This window comes from Crocodylus siamensis, chromosome 5 (genome assembly GCF_052110815.1).
Source record: "Crocodylus siamensis isolate JL-2025a chromosome 5, ASM5211081v1, whole genome shotgun sequence".
NCBI classification, from domain to species: domain Eukaryota; kingdom Metazoa; phylum Chordata; order Crocodylia; family Crocodylidae; genus Crocodylus; species Crocodylus siamensis.
Window position 1 is genome coordinate 153,786,886 of NC_143399.1, and position 21,544 is coordinate 153,808,429.

The following is a 21,544-nucleotide window of genomic DNA, read 5'->3' on the forward strand; positions in this document are numbered from 1 at the left end:
GGTGCTGGATCTGGCATGCTGTCTTAATTTCCTTCCACTTACCAGATATAATTTTGGTAAACAACAATCTGAACCAAAAGTGAAAAAAAAATCAAACGAGAATTAGAGTGAGACAATCCTACTGCTACACTTGATACTTTTTTATTGACTTAATCAACTGCAAGATCATACCTAGTTTACTGTCCACTAACACTTTCCAGCATTACAGGCTTCTCATTATTGCTGAATGCCCTAAATGCAGATTTCTTCCCAGCCTTTAGATTGCATCTGACAGTTAAACATAATTGTACATATATTATAATTCTTTAGATAGCTTTCTAGCACTGCCAGTATAACATTTCGTCAACTTGTAGTTTGTCTACTTCCAGATCATAATTCTGGTTTTATTGAACATATATTAAACACCCATATTCAGCTGTTTCCTCCAAATGAGGGAGACAGCAGACCATAAAAAACAGCATTCAGTTAGTAGTCAATATTCTTAACAGTTCCTGTCTAACTCCCTTTAAAATAATTGTGTAACACTTTTTGAGTTACTATATCGAATGTTTTGGTTAAAAAAACCCTATTTGTCCATGGAATTTCCTTAAATTATTTTGTAATAGTCAATAAAAGCAAATAAATCTGCCTCATAGATGTATTTTCTCCTGCCCTTTTGCATGTCCTGAGTGCTCCATAACTTACCAATGTAATTGTCAGTTGTACAATACGTACATCAGCTAATTCTCTTACTACCTTAGGAGACAAGTTGTCTGGACTCACTAGTTTGCATATACTATGTTCACATTTCACAAACATTCCCTTACTCGATAGGCATTTATTGACAAAAAGACATCTTCATTACTTTCCAACTGTTCATTCAGTTCAATTTATTTTAAATTGATCTCAGCCATTTCAGTCATCAATCTTATCTCACCAGTCCTTTATTAATACAAGTCTTGCATTTTCTTTCCCTAGATATTTGTAAAAGCCTTTATTTCCCTTATGCTTTTGGCTACTGTCAGATATTGCATTTGGTGCCCGCATCTTTACTCCATAAGCTATTACTTGTTCTTCACCTCTTTTTTTTCAGCAACATTTCAGCTTGAGACAAAGCTACATTCCCAGTAATAAATTTTTCGTGTTATTTCTAAACCTCTTATTTCCTCTCCCTCACTGGCTGTTCATAGTTGAAGCCTCAGATCACTGTTAGTAACATCTGGTTCAATAAGGTTAGCGAAAATTTCATTTGCTGCATGCTAAGATCTGTTCCTTAGCTTGTGCAGTAATGGATTGCCTTTGAATGACAAGTCTTTCTGGGGTACAGCCAACCCATAACTGCCAATGTCAGAGAACTAAACTATGATCTCTCACAAAGCAAACTTCAAATGATTCTTAAAATCAGTTATTTGTACCAAACCATAGGAATTTTGGTGACTCATAAATTCTGTTATTTCAAAGAAAGGGAAATACTCGAAAACATCACATAGAGTCAAACTATGGCTTGAGTCCTTTTAAACCAGGGGTTGGCAACATTTTTGGCCAGAGTGCCAAAAACACCCACAACCTCAATATGTAAAATGTTGGTGTGGTAGGAGGAGATGGTGGGGGAGGCACGAGGGACCTGATTCTTGTGGCAGTGCAGCCCCAGCCCCTTCCCTGCTGTCCACCCCAAGGCATGCATGCCATGCAATATGCCTGTGTACCACATAGGTGGTGGAAGGCCAGGGCTAATGGGGCTTAGCCACCCCAAATGCAGCTCGTCACACCACCACCATGCCCTGCCATCACAGCACCACACCCAGTTCCCCCACTGTGTGCTTATTCCCTGTATACAGCAGCATGTGATGGCCCCGCTACAAAACATGCAGGAGGGAGAGGTGGGGGGGTCAGGCAGTGCACTCCACAGTGCCCTGCACTTCCCCTAGTCCCTCTAAAAACATTTCACCCATGCCAAGGGTTGCTTGCCTGCTTTAGACTCTTTACTTTCATAGTCTTCTGCAGGCAATCATGACACTTAAATCTCATTTCTCACATCTAGCTTTAGTAAAAGGTAAACGTGACAAATGAGATGTGTAAGTAACAATGTGACAGTTATTTTCACATTCCAAACCAAAACTATGACTTTCTGGATGGCAAACAAAGCCAAAAAGGCAATTGACCATCCAGGGATCCAGGTTGTAGCCGTATTGGTCCAGAGGAAAAAGCAATCAGGGCTCAAGGTAGAGGTGATCTTTTATTAGACCAACTAGACTTTTGCAAAAAAAAAAAATCTTTAATTGCAAACTTTCAGGCACAAACACCCTTCATCAGGCATCCGAGAAAAGATTTTAGAAGTTATCCTGGGTAGAAATGGAAGTTCATATTTTATAGGATTCACAGGAGGAAGCAACTTTAACCACTGAAACCTGAGATACTGCTCCTGCCTTGGTTCAAGGTAATTTACATCATCCCAGAGCCTCACAAGAGAGCCGAGAGACTCCTTACCAGCTAAGAACCATCTGCCCTGAGTATTCCATCTATTGACTCCTCTGTGAAATACAGTGAAATATGAACTTTTATTTCTACCCAAGAGAACTTTTCCAATCTTTTCTCCGATGCCTGATGAAGGGTGCTTGTGCCTGAAAGCTTGCAATTAAAGACCTTTTGCAAAAATCTAATGGGTAGAGGTGATATTTTTTTTATTAGACCATGAGCCCTGATTGGCCAAGGGAAAAATTCTAGTTCTTAGAGTTTCTTGCTTCCCTCATCTGTGCAGATTGACAGTTAATTTTGAAATCCTTTTCTGCTGTTACTATACACCTACTTAACTGTGGTAGAACAAAGACTAGATTTCCAGTGGGGAAACATTTTCAACAGTGTCGGTGTTCCAACTTAAATAATTAGCCATCTTTTAGCCAGCCCACTGTAGCCCTAATCCAGTGGTCCATCACAGAGCCCCTGACAGTTGATCTCAGTCTGTCAGAGCCTCCATGAATGGGAGCAGTAGGATGCACGTGGCTGGGCTGGGCAAGTGGGATCAGAGCCTGGGTGGTTTATCTGGTAATAGATCCTGGGATGCCCTTTACTTACAAAAAGTGATTCTCACCATAAAAAAGCTGGAGACCACTGCCCTAATGCCCACCAATTTTTAGTTTTCTTTCTCTCTCCCCTTCACTGCAACCTCATTCAGGCCTCCACCTGTTATTAGTTAAGGTGGAATGCCAACTTTTAGTTTGTTCCCCACCCCAATATTGTTTCAGTTGCTTACACATTCCATTTAGGATGATGTGTAGCATCAGTTCAATGGTAATATATTGTTTCTGCAAATAAAAGCTAATCAAAGGCATGTCAACAATTTGAGGTAGCTGCTGGGAAATGTTCCTTTTACTGTGTGCTCTGATTAGAATTATTTTTCTTAACCTTTTAGTTTTTTTATTAGCCCCCAAGAAAGTTAAACACACCAAACTTGATTTTTCAAAGGTCACCATTATAAGAAAAAACCCTATATGTCATGCTCATGTTGGCATTTTAGCCATGCACATTAGACCTTTCAACTTAGGTTCTCAGGTGTCCTAAACTGTTTAGAAAAAGGAGGTACAAACAAAACGTTCTTAAAAACAGCTTAGCAGTAGCCTGCTGAGACACCCTAAAAGGGGCTAACGGTTTTAGGCAGTTCTGCACTTAAATTCAATGCTAAGCTGCTACAAGCTTTAAGTAGCACAAGCAACAACATTGAGGTTAGAGATGCTTAAATCTCTTGAAGTGGCCTATACGTAAAGCAGTTCAACTCAATAAAGGTGGTTTATGCATTTACCAGATGGAGCCTATTTTAATTTGTATTTAAAGGATTATTCGATCGTTGGTAAAATGACAAAGCATTAGGATATGAAGTGAAGAAAAAGGCATTCTGTTAAAATAACAGACACCTTCAAAATTACAACCAGAATTTAGAATAGAATAAATAGCCAGATTAATTTTAAACATAGCATTGGGATCTCAATGAGAAGAGCTAATCGGAATCTCATTTTTAGGCCTCACCCCAAAATAGAGACATCTTCATTAGTGTTTCCCATCATACTAAGAGTAGTGCTTTAACACCGAATGGAGAAATATCAATTTCTACAGCTTATTCTTTTTCTATAGATTCTATGAACGTTATTGGTTACAATCTATAGTTGTATGAATTCAGGTATTTATGAAATCTTTTGGCACGCCGCTGTTGCCATTTTTTTGGGATTCATGGTTACTTAAATAATGTTTGACGAAAGCAAAGCTTAACAAGGTCTGCGAAGGTGAATATTTTAGAACTACAAAAGCGTAACAGATAAACAGGTTTAAGTATTGTTGTCTGCTTTGTGCCTTAGTAGCTCCAAAGATCCTTTAAAATAAACTATCAGTGAAACAATTCAGTTTTCCCATGGCTTTCTGATACCTAGGGTTTATTCGTATCTATTAAGTTCCAAGTCTATGAACAGAACACTGGATAAAGAAAAATAAAAAGCTTAGGACACATGAGCCATAGATGTTATGTTTATTTTTTTTTTTTTAAGGGGAACAATGTGCCTTTTTTTAAGCAGTTATACCTAAACCAAGAATGTAGATTCCACTAAAAGTTAAGTCAAGTCGAGTCATTTCCAAAACAAAACAAGGAACACTGAGACATAGTTACAATTCTACATGCTAAAACAACCTTACACGGTACATTTAAATTCACGTGAAAGTATTTCAGTTCAGTGCCAAACATCAACATTAAGAAAAATGTCAGCTTTTTACGATTATAATTATTCGGTAAAGTTGGTCCTTTATTTCAAAATCTGCCAACTGGATATGTGGATGTCAAACAGTTAAAAGCTCTGCTGGTGGTGGCTTAAGAGGAATCTTTCCCAGTGTAAACTTCTTTGCTTCAAACTGCTTTAACTCTTCGGCTAATAGATCGGTCTTTGACGTAAATAATTTTTCTGAGGTGCCGCTGTTTGTGATGACAGAAGGTGCTGATGTAACACTATGTCCAAAGGCACTGAAAGATTGTCCAAATAAAGTGTTACCTGTGTCTGAGGTACGAGCAGCTACAGCTGTATTAACAGCTCCAAAGGATGGAACTGAGGTCGTACTAGAGGAGTTCACAGTAGAGGAATTGCCAAACCCCGAAAATCCAGACGTTCCAAAGCCACCAGTAGTTTCAGGGGGGGCTCTAAATGAAAAAGCAGCTGCAGATATAGTTGGTTGGCTGCCAAAGGCAACAGAATGTGGTGTACTAGAAGATGATGTCACACCAAATGCTGAAGGACCCTGAACTGTAGAAGGGCTCCCAAATGCTGGAGTGCTTCCAGATGATGCACTAACAGAATTTGACTTAAAGGAGAAATTGTTAGGACTGCTAATGCTGCTGCTTTGTATGGTAAAGTCTGAAATTATAAAAACACAAGGGTAAAATTTTAGAACAGACATGACATTAGAGCACTATTTTATTGAAATATTGGAAAAAAACAGAAGCCAAGATTTAACAGCACCAATTCTGAATACAAAACACTTACTTGATGACCCAAAGCTTGATGTTTGCTGTCCACCAAATCCAAATGAAGGCACTGGCGCACTAACCACATTCTTCAATTCAGATAACTTAAAGAAAATGTGGGAAAAGTAGGAAATGCATGAAATTAAGGGACACAATAAAAATGGGTAATCAATACTTTTGATAGAGTCAGAAATCCAACTTAAAAAAAACCTAGGCTGATACCTTCCAAACTGGTTCACAGCTCACAACCCACCTTTCAATTAAATGTTTGGGACCACTGCCATTTTTACACATGCTCTGGGGATGAAGCACTTGAATTACAAGCTGCTCTAAATAAAGTGCCCATAGCATCTCATGCATCAACAACCCTACACTTCAAAATGGCAGTGGGGGTACTTTAAAGTGCCCCCACTAACATTTTGAAGTGCAGAGACACTGACACACAAGATACAGAGGCTGGCTGGAGCATGCCAATTATCACACTCCAACAAACGCAATTAATTGTGTAATGACAGTGTGCTAGCACATCTACAGGCACCCTTTTACCTCAAAATGATGAAAGTATCTGGTATACAGGTTTCCCTCACTTTATGCTGTACATGCATTCCTGGAAAATGCTGCATTACCTGAATTTGCATAAAGGGAATCCATTTTACAGTGTAACAAATAGGGATACCTTCCAAGACTTTGACTGTATTGACCCCCAGACACATTCCTACCACTTTTACAAAATAATTTTGGAACTCACCAACAGCAGGCAGTACCCACAAGCACAGGGCACTATCATAATGGGGATGGCAACTACAGAAACATGTGTCGTAGACAATGAGTGAGCAGCACAGATCCACACAGGAGACTATTTTGATGTGCATCACTCCCACAATGCACTGCACAAAACAGCTGACTACAGGCTTCCACCACACCGATCACATGAGTGAATTTACCTCGCATATAACAAATTTTTGGTATAAAAAGGGTCATTGCATAAGAGTGAATTCACACATACAGAACCCATATAAACTGAGGGAAACCTGCATCTTTTTATGATACATGTATTGAAAACACCATTTTGTAATTAAAACATCTGCACCATAAAAATACAGCAAAAGCACAAGTTCTGGAACCTTACTGACCTATAAGTATGTTTACATCTTTCTTATCTAATTTAGTCTTCGCAATATTATTACTACTTTAATGCTTTCTCTGATATCCCACCTTGAAAAAACGTAATTTTGTTGGGTTTTAAGTATACTGTCACCACTCCAGTCTCCAGCACAGACAGAACAGACAAGCATCAGCAAATATAGAAAGGACATAATCATAATGTTTACATTTTCGAACACCTCAAGTGGATTACCATTCGAAATGAAATTCCTTGCTTAACCTCACAGCCTCTACTTGTTCACTGAGCTCTGGTTTCTACTTCAGTTCTGGCATTACTGATTTGATTATTCTATGAAACTTGTGTTCAAAAAGAGATGTAAGCTGTTCTGACATTGTCCAAGCCATCTTTTCACTTATCTGAGCAGTTTCTCTTGACTGCACATCAATTCCTCAAACTGCATTATGAAAATTCTATAACTGACCTTCTCTTTAATTTCCTATAATTATCTAATATCTACCATTATATTTTAGTAAGTAACCAGTATGAATGAAAGCCTGATTCCAGAGAAAGGTGGGAAAAGAATGAGAAGTCTTGTGGTTATTTTCCCTCTAAATATTGAGTGCATGTAGTGGAGATAATGCTGCTTTCATACCTAGTTCTTTTTCTTTTTGCATGCCCTTTCACCCCAATTATTTACCTTCTGCTCAATATACCCAAAGGATTATTCAAGACTTGCCTTAAAACTACTACCCGCCTCTCTCTATGGCCACTCAACTAGGCTTTCTGGCACTAAAGCCTCTGCACAAAAATAACACTGACAAGAAAAAGAATGATATAGTTTGGTATACATTATTATAATAGTGCAGAGGCTTTAACCATGTCTTCCATTAAAACTGCCACAGCAACTAGAAGTAAATATTTTCAAATCTCAGCCCTAAGCAAGAGACTTCCAAAGATGTTTAAAATATTTAGTTAAGTAATATTTGATGAAACCTTCAAAAGCAATGATGGGGAATTTAAAATTTAAAGTTAATAAAAAAATATATGGATAATACCCTGATGAGATCATGTGCATTTCCTGAAGATGGAACTTTGGCCAGATCTCTAAGATCAGAAGCACAGAAGTTTTTTCATAGCACATCATCTCTCTGAATTGGCCCATTAACAATCATTGTGGAAGCAACTAATTTTGGAATGTATGGCACATTTTGATGTGATGTGTCTAAAGAAACTTGAATCCAAGTGAAATGTTCCATTAAGATTAAGAAAAAGAAGCATCCTACACAAATATTTCACTTTTCAATAGCACTTACCAATGCTGATTTGGTTGATGCATTTAGTGTCTTCAGCTCAAGCACTCTATTTCTCCATTGGTTTACTAACTGCTGGACTGAATTTATCTAAAAAAAAAAAAGAGCAGAAACAAAAGTGCCAGGTCTGTGCTAATGATGCAAACAATATCAAACAACCTTAAAATTAAACTCACAATGAATTTCTCAAATTACATGAAAGAATAAAGCCATTAGACAGACCCGGAGAGAGAAAACAACTCCCCTTCCAAAACCCCTCATGTTACACAAGTGAGGATGCAATATACAGCTAAGAAACTCAGTATTCTCAAACCAAATGTATATAATACAGGCATACCTCATTTTATTGCACCTCGCTTTATTGCGCTTTGCAGATATTGCATTTTTTTACAAATTGAAGGTTTGTGGCAACCCTGCGTCGAGCAAGTGTATCGGCGCCATTTTTCCAACAGCATTTTTTTTAGCAATAAAGTATTTTTTAACTAAGGTATGTACATTGTTTTTTTAGACATAATGCTATTGCACACTTAATAGACTACAGACTACAGTATAGTGTAAACATAACTTTTATATGCACTGGGAAACCAAAAAATTCATGTGACTCGCTTTATTGCAATATTCGCTTTATTGCGGTGGTCTGGAACCGAACCCGCAATATCTCCGAGGTATGCCTGTATACAATAAAAGAAAATACTAATTTTTTCAAAACACAACTTCTTACCACTATCTGGATTAGGCATAAAGAAGTCATCAGAGATTAATGCCAAGCTTCAAATCTAGAAATGAAACTTGGGCTTTATGTATATGTGCTGAACAACTAGCTTAAAGCACCATGAATTCAGCTAATTTCTCCTGTTCTTGTAAAAATATCCATTCCCTACACAGGAAAATTTAGTTGCATCACTCCATAAATCTCTTTTGAAAAGACTTGATTTCACTAATAAAATCAATTCCCTCAACGCACTGAAATAACTACTACATGTCAGTATAGAAAAATCATGTCTTAACAAAAAAAAAAAATGCATAGTGATTTTCTGATTTCTTTTCGGACACTTTATGCACAACTACTGAGGATATGGGTATGCAGCAAGAAGTAACAAATACGAACATACCTAATCTTATTCAAGTATCTATATATTGAAAAGAGCTCCCTTTATTAACTAACAGAAGAAAAATTATATGATACGCAGGAAGCCTGTGAGACTGAATGCTTAATCTTTGGGTAAACAGATTTTATACGCATTCAAAAGACTTCAATATCACAAATATTTCAAACACAGCAATAATTCCGTTGTCTCTGGCCACACATTGGAAAAATATATTATCTGATATCAGTTCTTATAAGACAGACAAGGGAGTTCAAGAATTCAGAACTTTGTTTTCAATCCTGAATTCACATTTTTTTTTAAATTTCTGGTGTTTTAGGCATAGTTTTCAGTCCTCATACAATAAACTGTAACATGCCACACATTCAGGCAATTTATTGCATTAAAAAATGGCAAATCAGCCACCAAAATGTCCCATATACACAAAGGTGTTTCATTTAGATGTGGAACATCTTTACAGCTGGTTTGGATTGCACTTTAATTTGAACATGTGGCATGCAGCCTGGCATCAGTTCGCACAGCATGACTTTAAATGTTCCCACATGTGGGGAATCTATCGGGCAGAGGGGAGCTGGGGATTGGGGAACTCCCCAGGTCATAAGAGCTGTGGATCAGGAAGGTCCTTGGAATTTGGTATACCAGTCAAATGACCATCACTCAAAAAAAATTAAGGGACCATTTCTCTGGAGTATCTGTGTTACTTCAGAAACCTGCCATATTTTTTAAAAGGCTTACGTAATTCTGAACATTATTGTTTGCTCTACAGTTATAGTACTCAAGATGCAATTCTTCTGGTGAGAAGTCTGGAAAACCTGCAGGAAGAGAAACAAAATCTTCAAACAAAAATATATACTGCTGCTTCCAGTGAATCTATGATGCCATAGGCAAGAGGCCTTACTGCAGGGGTCAACAATGTTTTTGGGCAGAATGTCTAAAATACCTGCAATCTCGATTTGTAAGATGCTGAAATGCCGGGGCGGACAGAGGGTGAGCCACGAGGGGCCCAATCCTTGTTGTGGCAATGAAGCCCTGGCCCCTTCCCAGCTGTCTGCCTTGACGTGTGCAGGCACATGCTGCCAGCAGTGAGCTGGGCCAGGGCTTCATAGACCCCATTGCAGCTCCCAGCTGCCTGCCAGTCAGCTCAGGCTCTGGACAGGCCCCTGCCACTGAGCTCGGGCTACTCGCAGCAGGCGGCAGGGAGGCTGCAAAAAGCTGCACAGGAGTCTGTAGAGCCTTGGCTCAGCTCATTGCCGGTGGCAGGTACAAGTGTGTCTTAAGGGTGATGAGGGGTAGAAGGCACTGGACTCCCCTGCTGTCTGCCCTGAGGTGCATGTGCCAAGCAAGATGTCTTTGTGCGCCACACTGGCAAGTGTGCTAGGAGTTGCCCTGCTTTAGTGCATCATCTACACTGGCAATTTTTAAATATTTATAAAAATATAATTGTATTAGTAAAAAGGTACAAAATTCATGCAAAACTCAAAATGGCATAAACAAAAAATAGGTTAGGAAGAAACAGTAATGTCACACCAGACACCAAAGCCAACCTATTTAACAAATTTCTTTGCCTCCATTTTTCTGAGCAGGGACTGGATCACCCCCCTCCCCGGGACCCCTGTAGGTCCCAGGGGAGGTGCACTCAGGCCTAGAGTCAGTGAGGACATAGTCAGGGAACTTCTGGAGGGACTCGATGTATTTAAAAATCAGCAGGTCCTGACGATCTCCACCTCACAGTGCTGAGGGAATTAGCAGGGGTGATAGCGGGACCCGTGGCACGGCTGGTGTGGTGCCAGAGGACAGGAAAAGGGCCAACGTGGTTCCCATTTTCAAAAGAGGGAGGAAGGAGGACCCAGGAAACTACAGGCCAGTCAGTCTTACCTCAGTCCTGGGGAAGCTGATTGAGAGGTATCCTGGTGCATGTCCGAGAGGGGCCAGCAGGGGAGATTAGGAAGGAGAATAGTCCTTTAGGAAGGTCTTCGACATGGTCTCTCACCCCATTCTTATTAAAAAAAACTAGGGGACTGTGCCGTTGACATCTACAGTCAAATGGGTCACTAGATGGCTGGAGGGCCACATCCAGAGGGTGGTGGTGGACAGGTCTTATTTGACCTGGAGGGATGTGGGCAATGGGGTTCCACAGGGCTCGGTCCTTGGGCCCGCACCGTTCAACTTCTTCATCAGCAACTTGGACGAGGGTGTAAAAAGCACCCTGTTCAAATTCACAGACGACACTAAGATGTGGGGAGAAGCGGGAATGCTAGAAGGGAGGAATAGGCTGCAATTGGACCTGGACAGGTTACAGGGGTGGGCAGATGAGAACAGGGTGGGTTTCAACATTGACAAGTGCAAGGTACTGCACTTGGGAGGGGAAGAACCAGCAGCATACCTACAGGCTGGGGAACTCCCTTCTCATCGGTGCAGAGGCAGAAAAAAACCTTGGAGTCATTATTGATGCCAAAATGAACATGGGCCGACAGTGTGGGGAAGTGGTCAGGAAGGCCAACCATACCTTGTCATGTATCCACAGATGCATCTCAAGCAGGTCCAAGGAAGCGATTCTCCCCCTCTATGCGGCACTGGTCAGGCCGCAGTTGGAGTACTGCGTCCAGTTCCGGGTGCCACACTTCAGGAGGGATGTGGACAACATGGAGAGGGTCCAGAGGAGGACCACCCGCATGGTCAGGGGGCAGCAGGGCAGGCCCTACGAGGAGAGGCTAAGGGACCTGAACTTGTTCAGCCTCCACAAGAAAAGGCTGAGGGGGGATCTAGTGGCTGTTTACAAACTAGTCAGGGGGCACCAGCAGGCACTGGGAGAGTCCCTGTCCCCCAAGCACTACTAGGAGTGACAAGAAATAATGGTCACAAGCTGGCAGAGGGTAGATTCAGACTAGATATCAGGAGGAGCTACTTCACTGTCAGGGTGGCTAGGATCTGGAACCAATTTCCAAGAAAAGTAGTACTGGCTCCTAACTGGGGGTCTTTAAGAGGAGGCTGGATGAACGCCTTGCCAGGGTTGTTTAACCCCAGTACTCTTTCCTGCCATGGCAGGGGGTCAGACTTGATGATATGCTCAGGTCCCTTCTGACCCTACCAACTACGTAGTAATAAGAGAGTGCGGTAATAAGCTGTGCTTTGATGCTGAAAAGTCTTAGATGTTACTGACTTTGGGGAACACCACTGAAGTACAAGGGTCTGAGTTATGCAACCAGATGCAGGCTTGAAGCAAGAGCTCTTTAGTGGAAGGGCCTTGTTTTATGCATTTCTATAATGTAATTGACTCTCTTTTGGGCTTAAAAGAGCACTGCCTTTCTTGGTAATAACACTGCATGCTAGCACTAGGACATTACTACCTGAGATATTAGGCTTTTCTTTCATAGGTGCATAACAGGAGAACATCCATTGTCCTGATGATTCCCAAATTTCCATGTCTTTGATTATGCCTTCTCTAAGACAGAAGAGACCAAAAACAAATTAATAAAACCAAATAAATTATTTTGTTAAACACAAGAGAAATCCAGGCCACACGTGTTGAGGTGAGTTTAACAGTGCTAGAACTTGAGCCTTTGTGAACAACTGTAATAGCTTACTAAACTATAGGGCACAGGTGGCCAACCTGCAGCATGACTACCACAAGTGGTATGGGCAACCTTCTGTGTGTGACATGCAACAGATCAGGCAGCACCACAGCAGATAGGGCAGGAAGCAGAAAGTAGAGTACAAGCTTGGACAGGGAGCACAGAATAGAGAACAAAAAGCAGAGCAGCATACCAGGCAGAGCAAAGTGGCACCTGGGAAAGAGCACAGGGCTAATTTGTACCATGCCTGCCAAAAAAGGTTGACTGCTATAAGAAATGCTGTACTACAGGGGTCGGCAACCCCTGGCACTTGAGGCCATTTTTCTCACCACGCATTGGGGCTGGGGAGGCAGCAGCTATTTGCAGCCTCCTGGCTGCAGCCAGTCCCAGCTCTGGGCAGCTCAGGGGTGGGCAAAATATGGCATGCAAGGCCACTCTATCAGGCCTGCAGGGCCCCTAAAAAAATTTAGAAAAATTAATACTTGTCTTTGGTTCCTGTCAAAAATGACAGGAGCCACAGGCAGTAGGACCTAGGGGAAGCCCAGCAGGCTCCCGCAACAGCATGGCTTTCTGGTCTGGGACCATGTGGCTGCACATGCCAGAAACTCAGGTAAGGGGGTGGAGGGCAGGGAAGGAGCCCAGGGAAAAGCAGCCCCACTCTAACCCCATGGCCAGAGCTCCCTGCTGCAGCCACTCACAGTCCGCACAGGGCTGTCCTGAGCAGGCACAGGCAGCCCCACATGGGCTGCAAGCGGCTGTAGTGCAGGGCATGGGGCAGGGCCACTTTTCCCACACTCAGCACCAGCTTGTAACATGCCTCCGCTGCCAGCATGGGCCCCGTGCCAGCTCTGGGGTCACCCATTGGGGCTGTGCCGCAGTGGCGGCACCTGCAACCCACCCACTTGCTGCGCCAGGCAGTGTTTGCTGCTGCTGCCTGCCCGGAGCTCGCAGACTAGGCAGCTCAGAGGTGGTGGTGGCAAACACTGCCTGGTGTGGCAAGTGGTGGGGGGCTGCAGCTGCCGTGCGCAGCCCTGACAGGCGAGCCTGGAGCCGGCATGGGGCCTAGGCTGGCAGCAGGTTAAGCTAATGCTGAGTGCAGGAAAAGTGGCCCCTTGCCCGCCACCCCATGCTGCAGCTGCTCACAGCCCATGTGGGGCTGCCTGTGTGGGCTGTGAGCAGCTGCATCAGTGAGCACCAGCCATGGGCTGGGGGAGGGGCTGCTTTTCCCCATGCTCAGCACCAGCTCCTTTCCTGCCACGGAGCAGGTGGTTGGGGCTGCACACTGCCCCCCCGCCTGTATCACAGGGCTGGGGGGGGCAGCGGAAATGAGTGGGTACACAGGGCCCACACCGGTGTCCTGGGGCCAGTGCCGGCAGGGCCCACAGCAGGGCAGCAGGAGTACAGGGGTCCCAACTGGCAGGTGCCCTATAGAGCTAGGGCAGCTCCCCACTCTCCCTGCTGGTGCACCCCAAGCTGGAACTGGCCCTGAGACATTGGCCCCAAGACATTGGGACATTAGTCCCAAGATGGTGACCAGGGAATGGGGCTACCCATGCGGCCCTTAGCTTGCTAAAATTGGGTAAGCAGCCCTCCGCCCGAAGTAACTGCTTGCTTCTGGGGTAGCTGCTGCCAGCCAGGAGCCCAGGTTGCTCCCAGCAGGCAGCTGGGACGTTGCAAGTCCTGCTGGGAGCAGCCTGGGCTCCGTGGCTATCAGCAGCTACCCAGAGCTGGGGTCAGCTAGCTGCAGCCAGGCTACAAATAACTGCTGCCTCCCCAGCCCCAATGGGCAAAGTGCCAGCACCTGCTGCCTTCCTGATGCCCAGGGCTGGGTAGCTGCTGATAGCCACAGAGTCCTAGCTGCTCCCATGGAAGCCCTGCTTCAAGCAGCCTGGACTCCATGGCCATCAGGAGCTACCCAGAACCTGGGCCAGCTGCAAACATCTGCTGACTCACCACCTCCCAGCCCCAGCCCCAGCCCCGGGGGAGGCAGCAAATACCAGCATTGCTCCCCACTGTGCTGCTCTCCCCGCTTCTGCAAAGCAGCATTGGAACCTAGTGTGGCAGGTCACAGCGACGGGGTACAGAAAGCTGCCTGCCACTGCCAGGGGCAGCAGCAAGGGGCACAACCCCATGCTGCTCCCGTGTACACAGGGGAAGTATGGCATGGCAGTGGGGAGCAGGCAGCTTTCTGCACACCCTGCTGTACCCAACCACGCTGAGTTCCAACAAGGGCAGCACAGCAGGGAGCACTGCCAGCATGTGCCGCCTCCCTGGAGCTGGGTCTGGGGTGGAGAGGCAGCAAACGTTTGCAGCTGGCCCAGGTTCTTGGTTGCTGCTGACAGCTACAGAGCCCAGGCTTGAGGGCAGCAGAGCTGGGGGGCACGGGGCACAGGGGTATCCTGCCATGTACTCCCTGCTCTCATTTTGTTTTCCTGGCATGCTAGTACTCTGGCACCTTCCAAGGTAGGCATTGTGGGGGTTTCGGCACTCTGGCCAAAAAACGTTGCCTATCCCTGCTGAACCAAGCAATACCAGCAGACCCAAACACACCTGCTATTCTAGCACTCCTCTTTGGAGGACTGCAAACTGTAACGCTAACACTGAGAACTTGAAAATGAAAACATGACAGCAAAACAAGCTAATACATACAAACACAGCCAATAAAACGACGACTGTTTTCTCTATTCTTCTACGGAAAATGTCTCAAATAAGCTTCAGAAAAGAGAGAGAGAGAGAGAGAAAAAGAAACACATAGAAACCTAGATACTGTGGAAGCATATAAATGTTTTTTGCAGAAACACAAATAAATGAAAAGGTACTGTAAGTAGAAGTCAAAAATCACTGAGAAGTCAAGTGGGAAAGACAGTGATGCATGCACCACAGAAAAGCACTTAGCTCTGCCACTGCTTTCAAGTTAGTTTTGTTGCAAGACTGGAGGCACCTGAACTCCTCAGCCTCCGGCCCCGACCTGCCTGGGTTTGGAGAGTATCCGAAGCCCTAGACTGATCCACTGAGCTTGTCTCAGCTAAATTTTGGAACTGGACTATTGCCCAAATGACTCTGGAAGCGATTTTGCCTTGAATAATAATGTTGCCTCATGATTACCCTGGGGGGGGTGGTAAATCGCGAGGCAAACTTAGTCATCATTGTTATTATTGTTACCGTCATTCTTTAAGGCTACAGTCGCTTCTAGATTCAGTCTGGCAATAGTCCCCCCCGTCGCGCAGCCCCGGACTCACAGCAGCTTCTCCTCATCCTCTCTGCCTGCGTCGCCAGCGCTGAGCGCCGAGAAGCGGTTCTGATGGAGCTGCGAGCTCCTGCCGCCGCCGCTGCCGGAGGCCCCGAAGCCGTAGGACGGCGCGAAGGGTGGTCTGGCCGGCTCCCTGCCGCCCCAGGCCAAGGCCCCGAAGAAGCCGGAGGGCTGCACCACGGCCGCCGTCCGCGTGCCCCAGCGCACTGCAAGAGGAAGCAGTTCGGTCAGCCCCGGCAGCAGCGGCCTCCCAACGCTCGCAGCCCAGCCCCGGCCCCGGGCCGCCTCATGGCGCGGCCGAAGCGGCCCCGGTCCCCCGCTGGGCACAGAAGGAAGCGGGCAGGCAGCTACCAGGGGACGACGAGGCGGCAGAGCTGGACCGCCCCCCGCCGCGGGGGTGCTCGTTCCAGCAGTGCTCGCCGAAGCGGCAGCGGCCCTGCAGAAAGTACTGGCACACCGTCATGGCGGCGCCTCAGCCGCGGCACCAGCGCTCACCCGCCGCGCAGGTGCACTGAGACTACCCAAACACGCCACCACCCCCCCCCGCCGAAAGTGGCGGTTCAACTGACCAGTGTGCAACGAGGCCCCGCCCCCAGCGCCATGCTCCGTGCGTGGTCAGCAGCCGCAGCCGCAGCCAATCACAAACACCCCCGCTCGCCGCCCCCGCCCCCGCGCAACGGTTGGACCTCGTGCGCCTGTAGCAGCCGCCACAACGGCCGCCGGGGGCGGCTCTTCTCAGGGCTGCGTGCTGTACGACAGTTATTGTATTTGCACAATATCACCCCTGTACCACCGAGAACAGTACAAGTGCTCAAAATGTACAATAATTTTTGACAGACGAGGTTCTTTGGGGAAATCTGGTATCTTAGACCAACTCAAATAGTTGGAAAAAAAATCCTTCTTAGCAAACTATTGTTTGAGTTGGTCTAATGAAAGATACCAGATTACCCGAAGAGCCTCAAACCAACTCAACCTATCCCCCAATAACTGTTGAGGCAGCTCCTTGATGCCACATATGCAAAACTCAAATAGTTCTTGGGGAATTTTAATTGAATGAAGGGCTTGCCAGCAGCACTTTCTTACGGCCACTTGCCTCAAAATAAATAAGTGCTTCAACTTGGCTGAGCCAGTTTCACTCGCTCACTGGGGAGTTAGTGAGCAATAAAGTAAAAAAAACTTGTTTGCATCCTTATTTGCATTTTCCCAGGGTACATAGTTTTTCGGCAGGTACAATGATTTTGAACTTCCGATACAATAATTTCACACCGAAGACCTGCCAACTCTGGCCCTTCTCCCAGTCCCAGCTCAAACCCAGAGATTGCTACACAAGCCATCAGTTTGAGGGCTAGGGGGCACTGGGGTGGTGTTCCTTAGACCTCCAGTATCCCATAGTGCCCTGCTCTCTCTTCCCAGTCCAACAGGAAGAGAACCTTAACACCCTGGTAGGATCCTGCCTGGGAGTCCCTACAACTGTCCAAGTAGCAGGGGAAACCCTACCCCTGCTTTTTGGCATGAGGCTAGGGCGCTTGGCCACTGGAAAGGGGCAGGGACGAGGGAATTCCTGCCACTGCTGCAGAGCTTGAGGCCTGGGCTGCAGCATTCCCACAGGGGCAGGGATGAGGAGACCACTTCTCCCAGTGGGGGTGGGTGGGGAGCAGAGGTAACCAGTGCACCCAGCTAAGTTTAAGGGGGGTGGAAATGTATGCATTTAGTAGTCCTGGCACAGCACTACTACTGCCCAGGACACAAGGGAGCCTTGGGACATCTCTCAAGTTATCTTTGCTGCCTTCAGGGGAAGGGGACCCTTGTTCTCACTGCAGGCAGATCACCTACCCCCACCTGGAAAGCACCCATTTGTAGCTGACCAGCCCCAGGACTGAAACAGGCATGCATGTGCATCCCCAACCCCCTTTCTCACCATGTTTTCCAGTGCTGCAGCACTGCAGTGGGACACCTGTGTGGGGCCCTTGCAAGACCACACAGGTGCTTAGGATGAGCACTGGCTGACACAATGGTACATCTGCAGGAAATTTTTTTATTAAAGTTTACTGAGCCACAAGCCTCACTGAGGTATTTGCATCACTTCTGTCAAACTACCAAAGAGCGTTGCTGAGACGGAACAAGGTCGTCAGTAGCAGGATTTATCTTCACACAAGTCTTGGGGATGCTGGATGAGCTAAGAATTGTTTTGCACTGCGAATAATGCCCAAATACTGGATACCAATAATTAAGACAATGAACCAGATGCAGCACATTCTAGACTACAACCTAGAATACAGGGTGTGAAAATCCCAAGTAAGGAAAATCAGCAATAGCAACATTAGATTAGCAAATGCAACAATAGATGCATTTGAGCAAGAGCATCACTGTTTTAAAGGTATATAAAATATTGAGGTTTCCTCCCACAACCACCCCCACAGATAAGCATGAATGAATCTTCTGGAAAAACTAAGTCATGGGCAACAGGTCCAACTATACATCCAATGAGGATGAATTAAGTCTATGCATGCTCCATGACAGTCAAATTATCTCAACTCCTTTCACTCTTTATCTTTTTAAATTTCTCAGTAGTTTTCAGAAAATTGTCTTTAATTCCTTGAAAATAAAGTTAGAAAAACTGCCTTGCTATTTAAAAACAAAGCACCAACTGTATTAAAAAAAATATATCAACAGTCTATACAACCTAGAAATGTAGACTATAATCCAAATCTGTGCAATACTTTAGTGCACACACAGGTTCAACACACAGATGACAAGGATTTTTTCCTGGTTCACTTAGTAATTAAAAGGGCAGATCAGTTACTAAAGTATTGCACTGCTTCCAATTTCTATTGTATAAGCATCTGCAGGAAAGGAAATTCCAACAGCCTCACAAATTTTCCATGAATGAAGCTGTTATGATAAAAAAAAAAAAAGGAGAATGTCTAGAAAATGACAGCAAGATTTGGAAACTCAAATTTTACTAGTTTCAGCTAGAACTTAAGAGCAGCTTCTGGACATTCCCTACCAGAAAGAAAAATCCAGAATCCACAGAAGAGGTACAAGCAAGCATACACCAAAATATATACATTTTAAAAATGTTTTCTTGAAAGCCCAAATAGAAGAGGCCTAAATAATTGTCATTTTATAGAGAAAGTGATAAAATGAAGGGTACAGAGACCTTTCATAAATTTAAAGTAATAAGAAAAAACACACTGCTGTTTACAGCAAGTGGGAAAAGGTATTTTTGGTGACTGAGGTCTCTCAGTGTTGACTGAGATCAATACCAAAAAAAAAGTTAACCGACAAACCTGAATTATACCTTCTACACCTCTTCAACAAAATTAGAGGAATTCATGTTTACACCATTTAAAAAATGCAATCTGAACTGGAAGAAAGTCAATACAGCAAATTTACCTTCCCCCACTTGAGTTCTTACTAAGTCTGACCTCCATAATGCATATAATTCACTTGCCTGGGAAGACAGATTGGGAACCAATCCCTTATTTCCAACCTGTTAGTACAGTGCAATATTACTAATGTAGTGAGTATAATTAAATCAATAAAAATAAAGATTCTTAGTTCTGTGATATGCCAGGAATCTTTCTGTATAAACCCCCAAAATGCTAAACCAAGCATTTGGTCATTAGCAAGTGTTTTTTAAACCGACATGTTGGCCTATCTGACTTTTAAGTTAATACACATTGAAAGTAAAAGATAATAGAGATAGATATAGATATATATCTATATCTATATATCTATATATATATATAAATAAAATCTCATTGGAAAGAGCCAGCCATTGTACACAGGTGTTCCGAATGCTAGTCCCACTGGGTATGTCAATCCTAATCCATAATACCTTATCCTCTTCCATGTCTCTCTTTATTTTTCTCTTTTTTCTGAATAGACTTTATCATACTCTAGCATGGCTGTTGTGCAATATGCATAAGAAATGAAACTGTAGGAACAGACTCATATACACTCAGAATCCAAGCTATAGTCACTCACCTTTGTGACCTGAAGGACCTCTGTATCCAAGCTGAGATGTATAGTTTAGCTAAAGTTTCATCTTCCTCCAATACTCTAATTTTTTAAAAAGTGAATTGGATTTATTTCTGACAAGGCCACACACGTCTCTTCAAGAGAGCATATTATTTGCTCTCAGCTAGTTTAGTGGATTCTTGAAATACATCCCATGTTTTCAAACAAACTGTAAAACTGGCATGAGTAAATCCACATTTGATACATATGGTATATACAAATTCAAGGACTGTATCTTTTTTTTTTTTTTTCAGATTATTCAGTTTAACAAGGTGTAATAAAATGCAGAAGCAAAGCACCGATGGCCATCTTTTCCAAATGAAGAATATCCCAAAATCTCATGAAGGTCTTCAGGTCTCTAAAGTCTCTTCATTTGCTCCACAAGTGTCAACAACACAGATTAAACAACTTGTCACTGGGAAAGCACGGACTTTGGAGTTGGCTACCCATTTGTCTGTTTCGGTGTTATACTCAAGGATGTGCCCCAATCGACCCACGCCCTGGAAGCCAGCCAAGACGTACACTATAGAACCCACAGCAGCACATTTCACTGTTACACCCTTCCATGGCATTGGTGACACCATCTTCCATTCATTCATCTTAATATCATAATATTCCACATTGTCCAGGCCACCTTTAAACAAATCAAACAAACAACAATTAAGAGACAGCACCAGGAACAGTATCACTTGCATAAAAATCTCACAGCAAATGCCTTTGAGAGATTAAAGAGCTTTCTACTATCAGTTATCGTCTTTCTATAGAGGTGCACCAAGAGGGCACATGTAAATCATGTTTCTGTTGCTGGAGTTTTCAGCTATGTAACTGTTTATTATAATGAACTGCTATTTAATTCTGCATTAAAGATATGCTCTATACTGAAACTAGGTATGTAAAGTCTTTTTAAAAAGGAAAACCAAGTCATATTTAAAAGTATGAATAAGCAAAGACTATAATATGTAGTATAAACACAAAAAACACTTTCTTAAAAGAAGGCCACAAGTTTCTGAACTGGGAATAGTTGCTTTTTCTTTTGAAAAATAAAAACCAGTTACATTCTCTCATCCATTTCAACTCTTCTATCACAAATAATTTGACTTTATAATACCTCTTAGCCAAAGGTCTAAAAAGCAATTAAGTCTCCAGCATCTTACTATCATTATTTTGTCAATAATTCTAAATTATAGTTCTAAATTCTAAAATCACTAGACACCTAAGAGTTTAAAAATGCTTTATAACCTAAAGACATATGATGTAGGGACTGCTTATCTCTCTCTTTAAACCAGTTACACAGCAATGACTGCAGTGAAAAAACAGTAGCCAAATCAAGCCAATTATCCTTGAACTAGAGGAATGTACTGCAAAATAGTGCTTTTGCTTACTAAATGGCACACGTTTTGAAAATGGGTGCTGAACCAATAAATGATGACACCCCCAGCCAGTAGAGCTTATGCAACAATTTTGACTAATTCAATATAATAGATCTACATATTTTATCAACATCTTTTAAGTTGGCATATCTTTAGTAACTATTTTAGAAAATAGTTTGCAATTGAATTAGGATCAGGTCAGAAAACAAATATTCAAGTTTTCAGCATGAATAACAACACATTTGCCATTAAACTGCCATATTTGCCTGAATACAAGATGCGCCCCCCTGATGATTAGATTCTACACACATTATATAATTTATAAATTTATT

General features: G+C 43.6%; 2 protein-coding genes across 3 annotated transcripts in view; both read right to left on the reverse strand.

The window, feature by feature from the left end:
* Nucleotides 1-854: 854 nt before the first annotated feature.
* On the reverse strand, nucleotides 855-16,342 carry NUP42 (nucleoporin 42). Its single transcript, XM_090046776.1, has 7 exons — nucleotides 16,171-16,342; nucleotides 15,809-16,025; nucleotides 12,345-12,439; nucleotides 9,733-9,809; nucleotides 7,895-7,981; nucleotides 5,496-5,580; nucleotides 855-5,366 (listed from the first exon to the last, which is right to left on the reverse strand). The coding sequence occupies exons 1-7, from the start codon at nucleotides 16,280-16,282 to the stop codon at nucleotides 4,798-4,800; spliced, it is 1,242 nt and encodes a 413-aa protein (XP_089902902.1). The 5' UTR covers nucleotides 16,283-16,342; the 3' UTR covers nucleotides 855-4,797.
* Nucleotides 16,343-17,840: 1,498 nt separating this feature from the next.
* KLHL7 (kelch like family member 7) overlaps nucleotides 17,841-21,544 on the reverse strand; it is a 37,459-nt gene continuing 33,755 nt past the window's right edge. For both annotated transcript variants that reach the window (XM_090046774.1, XM_090046775.1), the window contains one exon: nucleotides 17,841-20,476. In XM_090046774.1, the coding sequence (XP_089902900.1) occupies nucleotides 20,193-20,476 (284 nt within the window). In that variant the 3' untranslated portion in view covers nucleotides 17,841-20,192. The remainder of the gene's footprint in view (nucleotides 20,477-21,544) is intronic.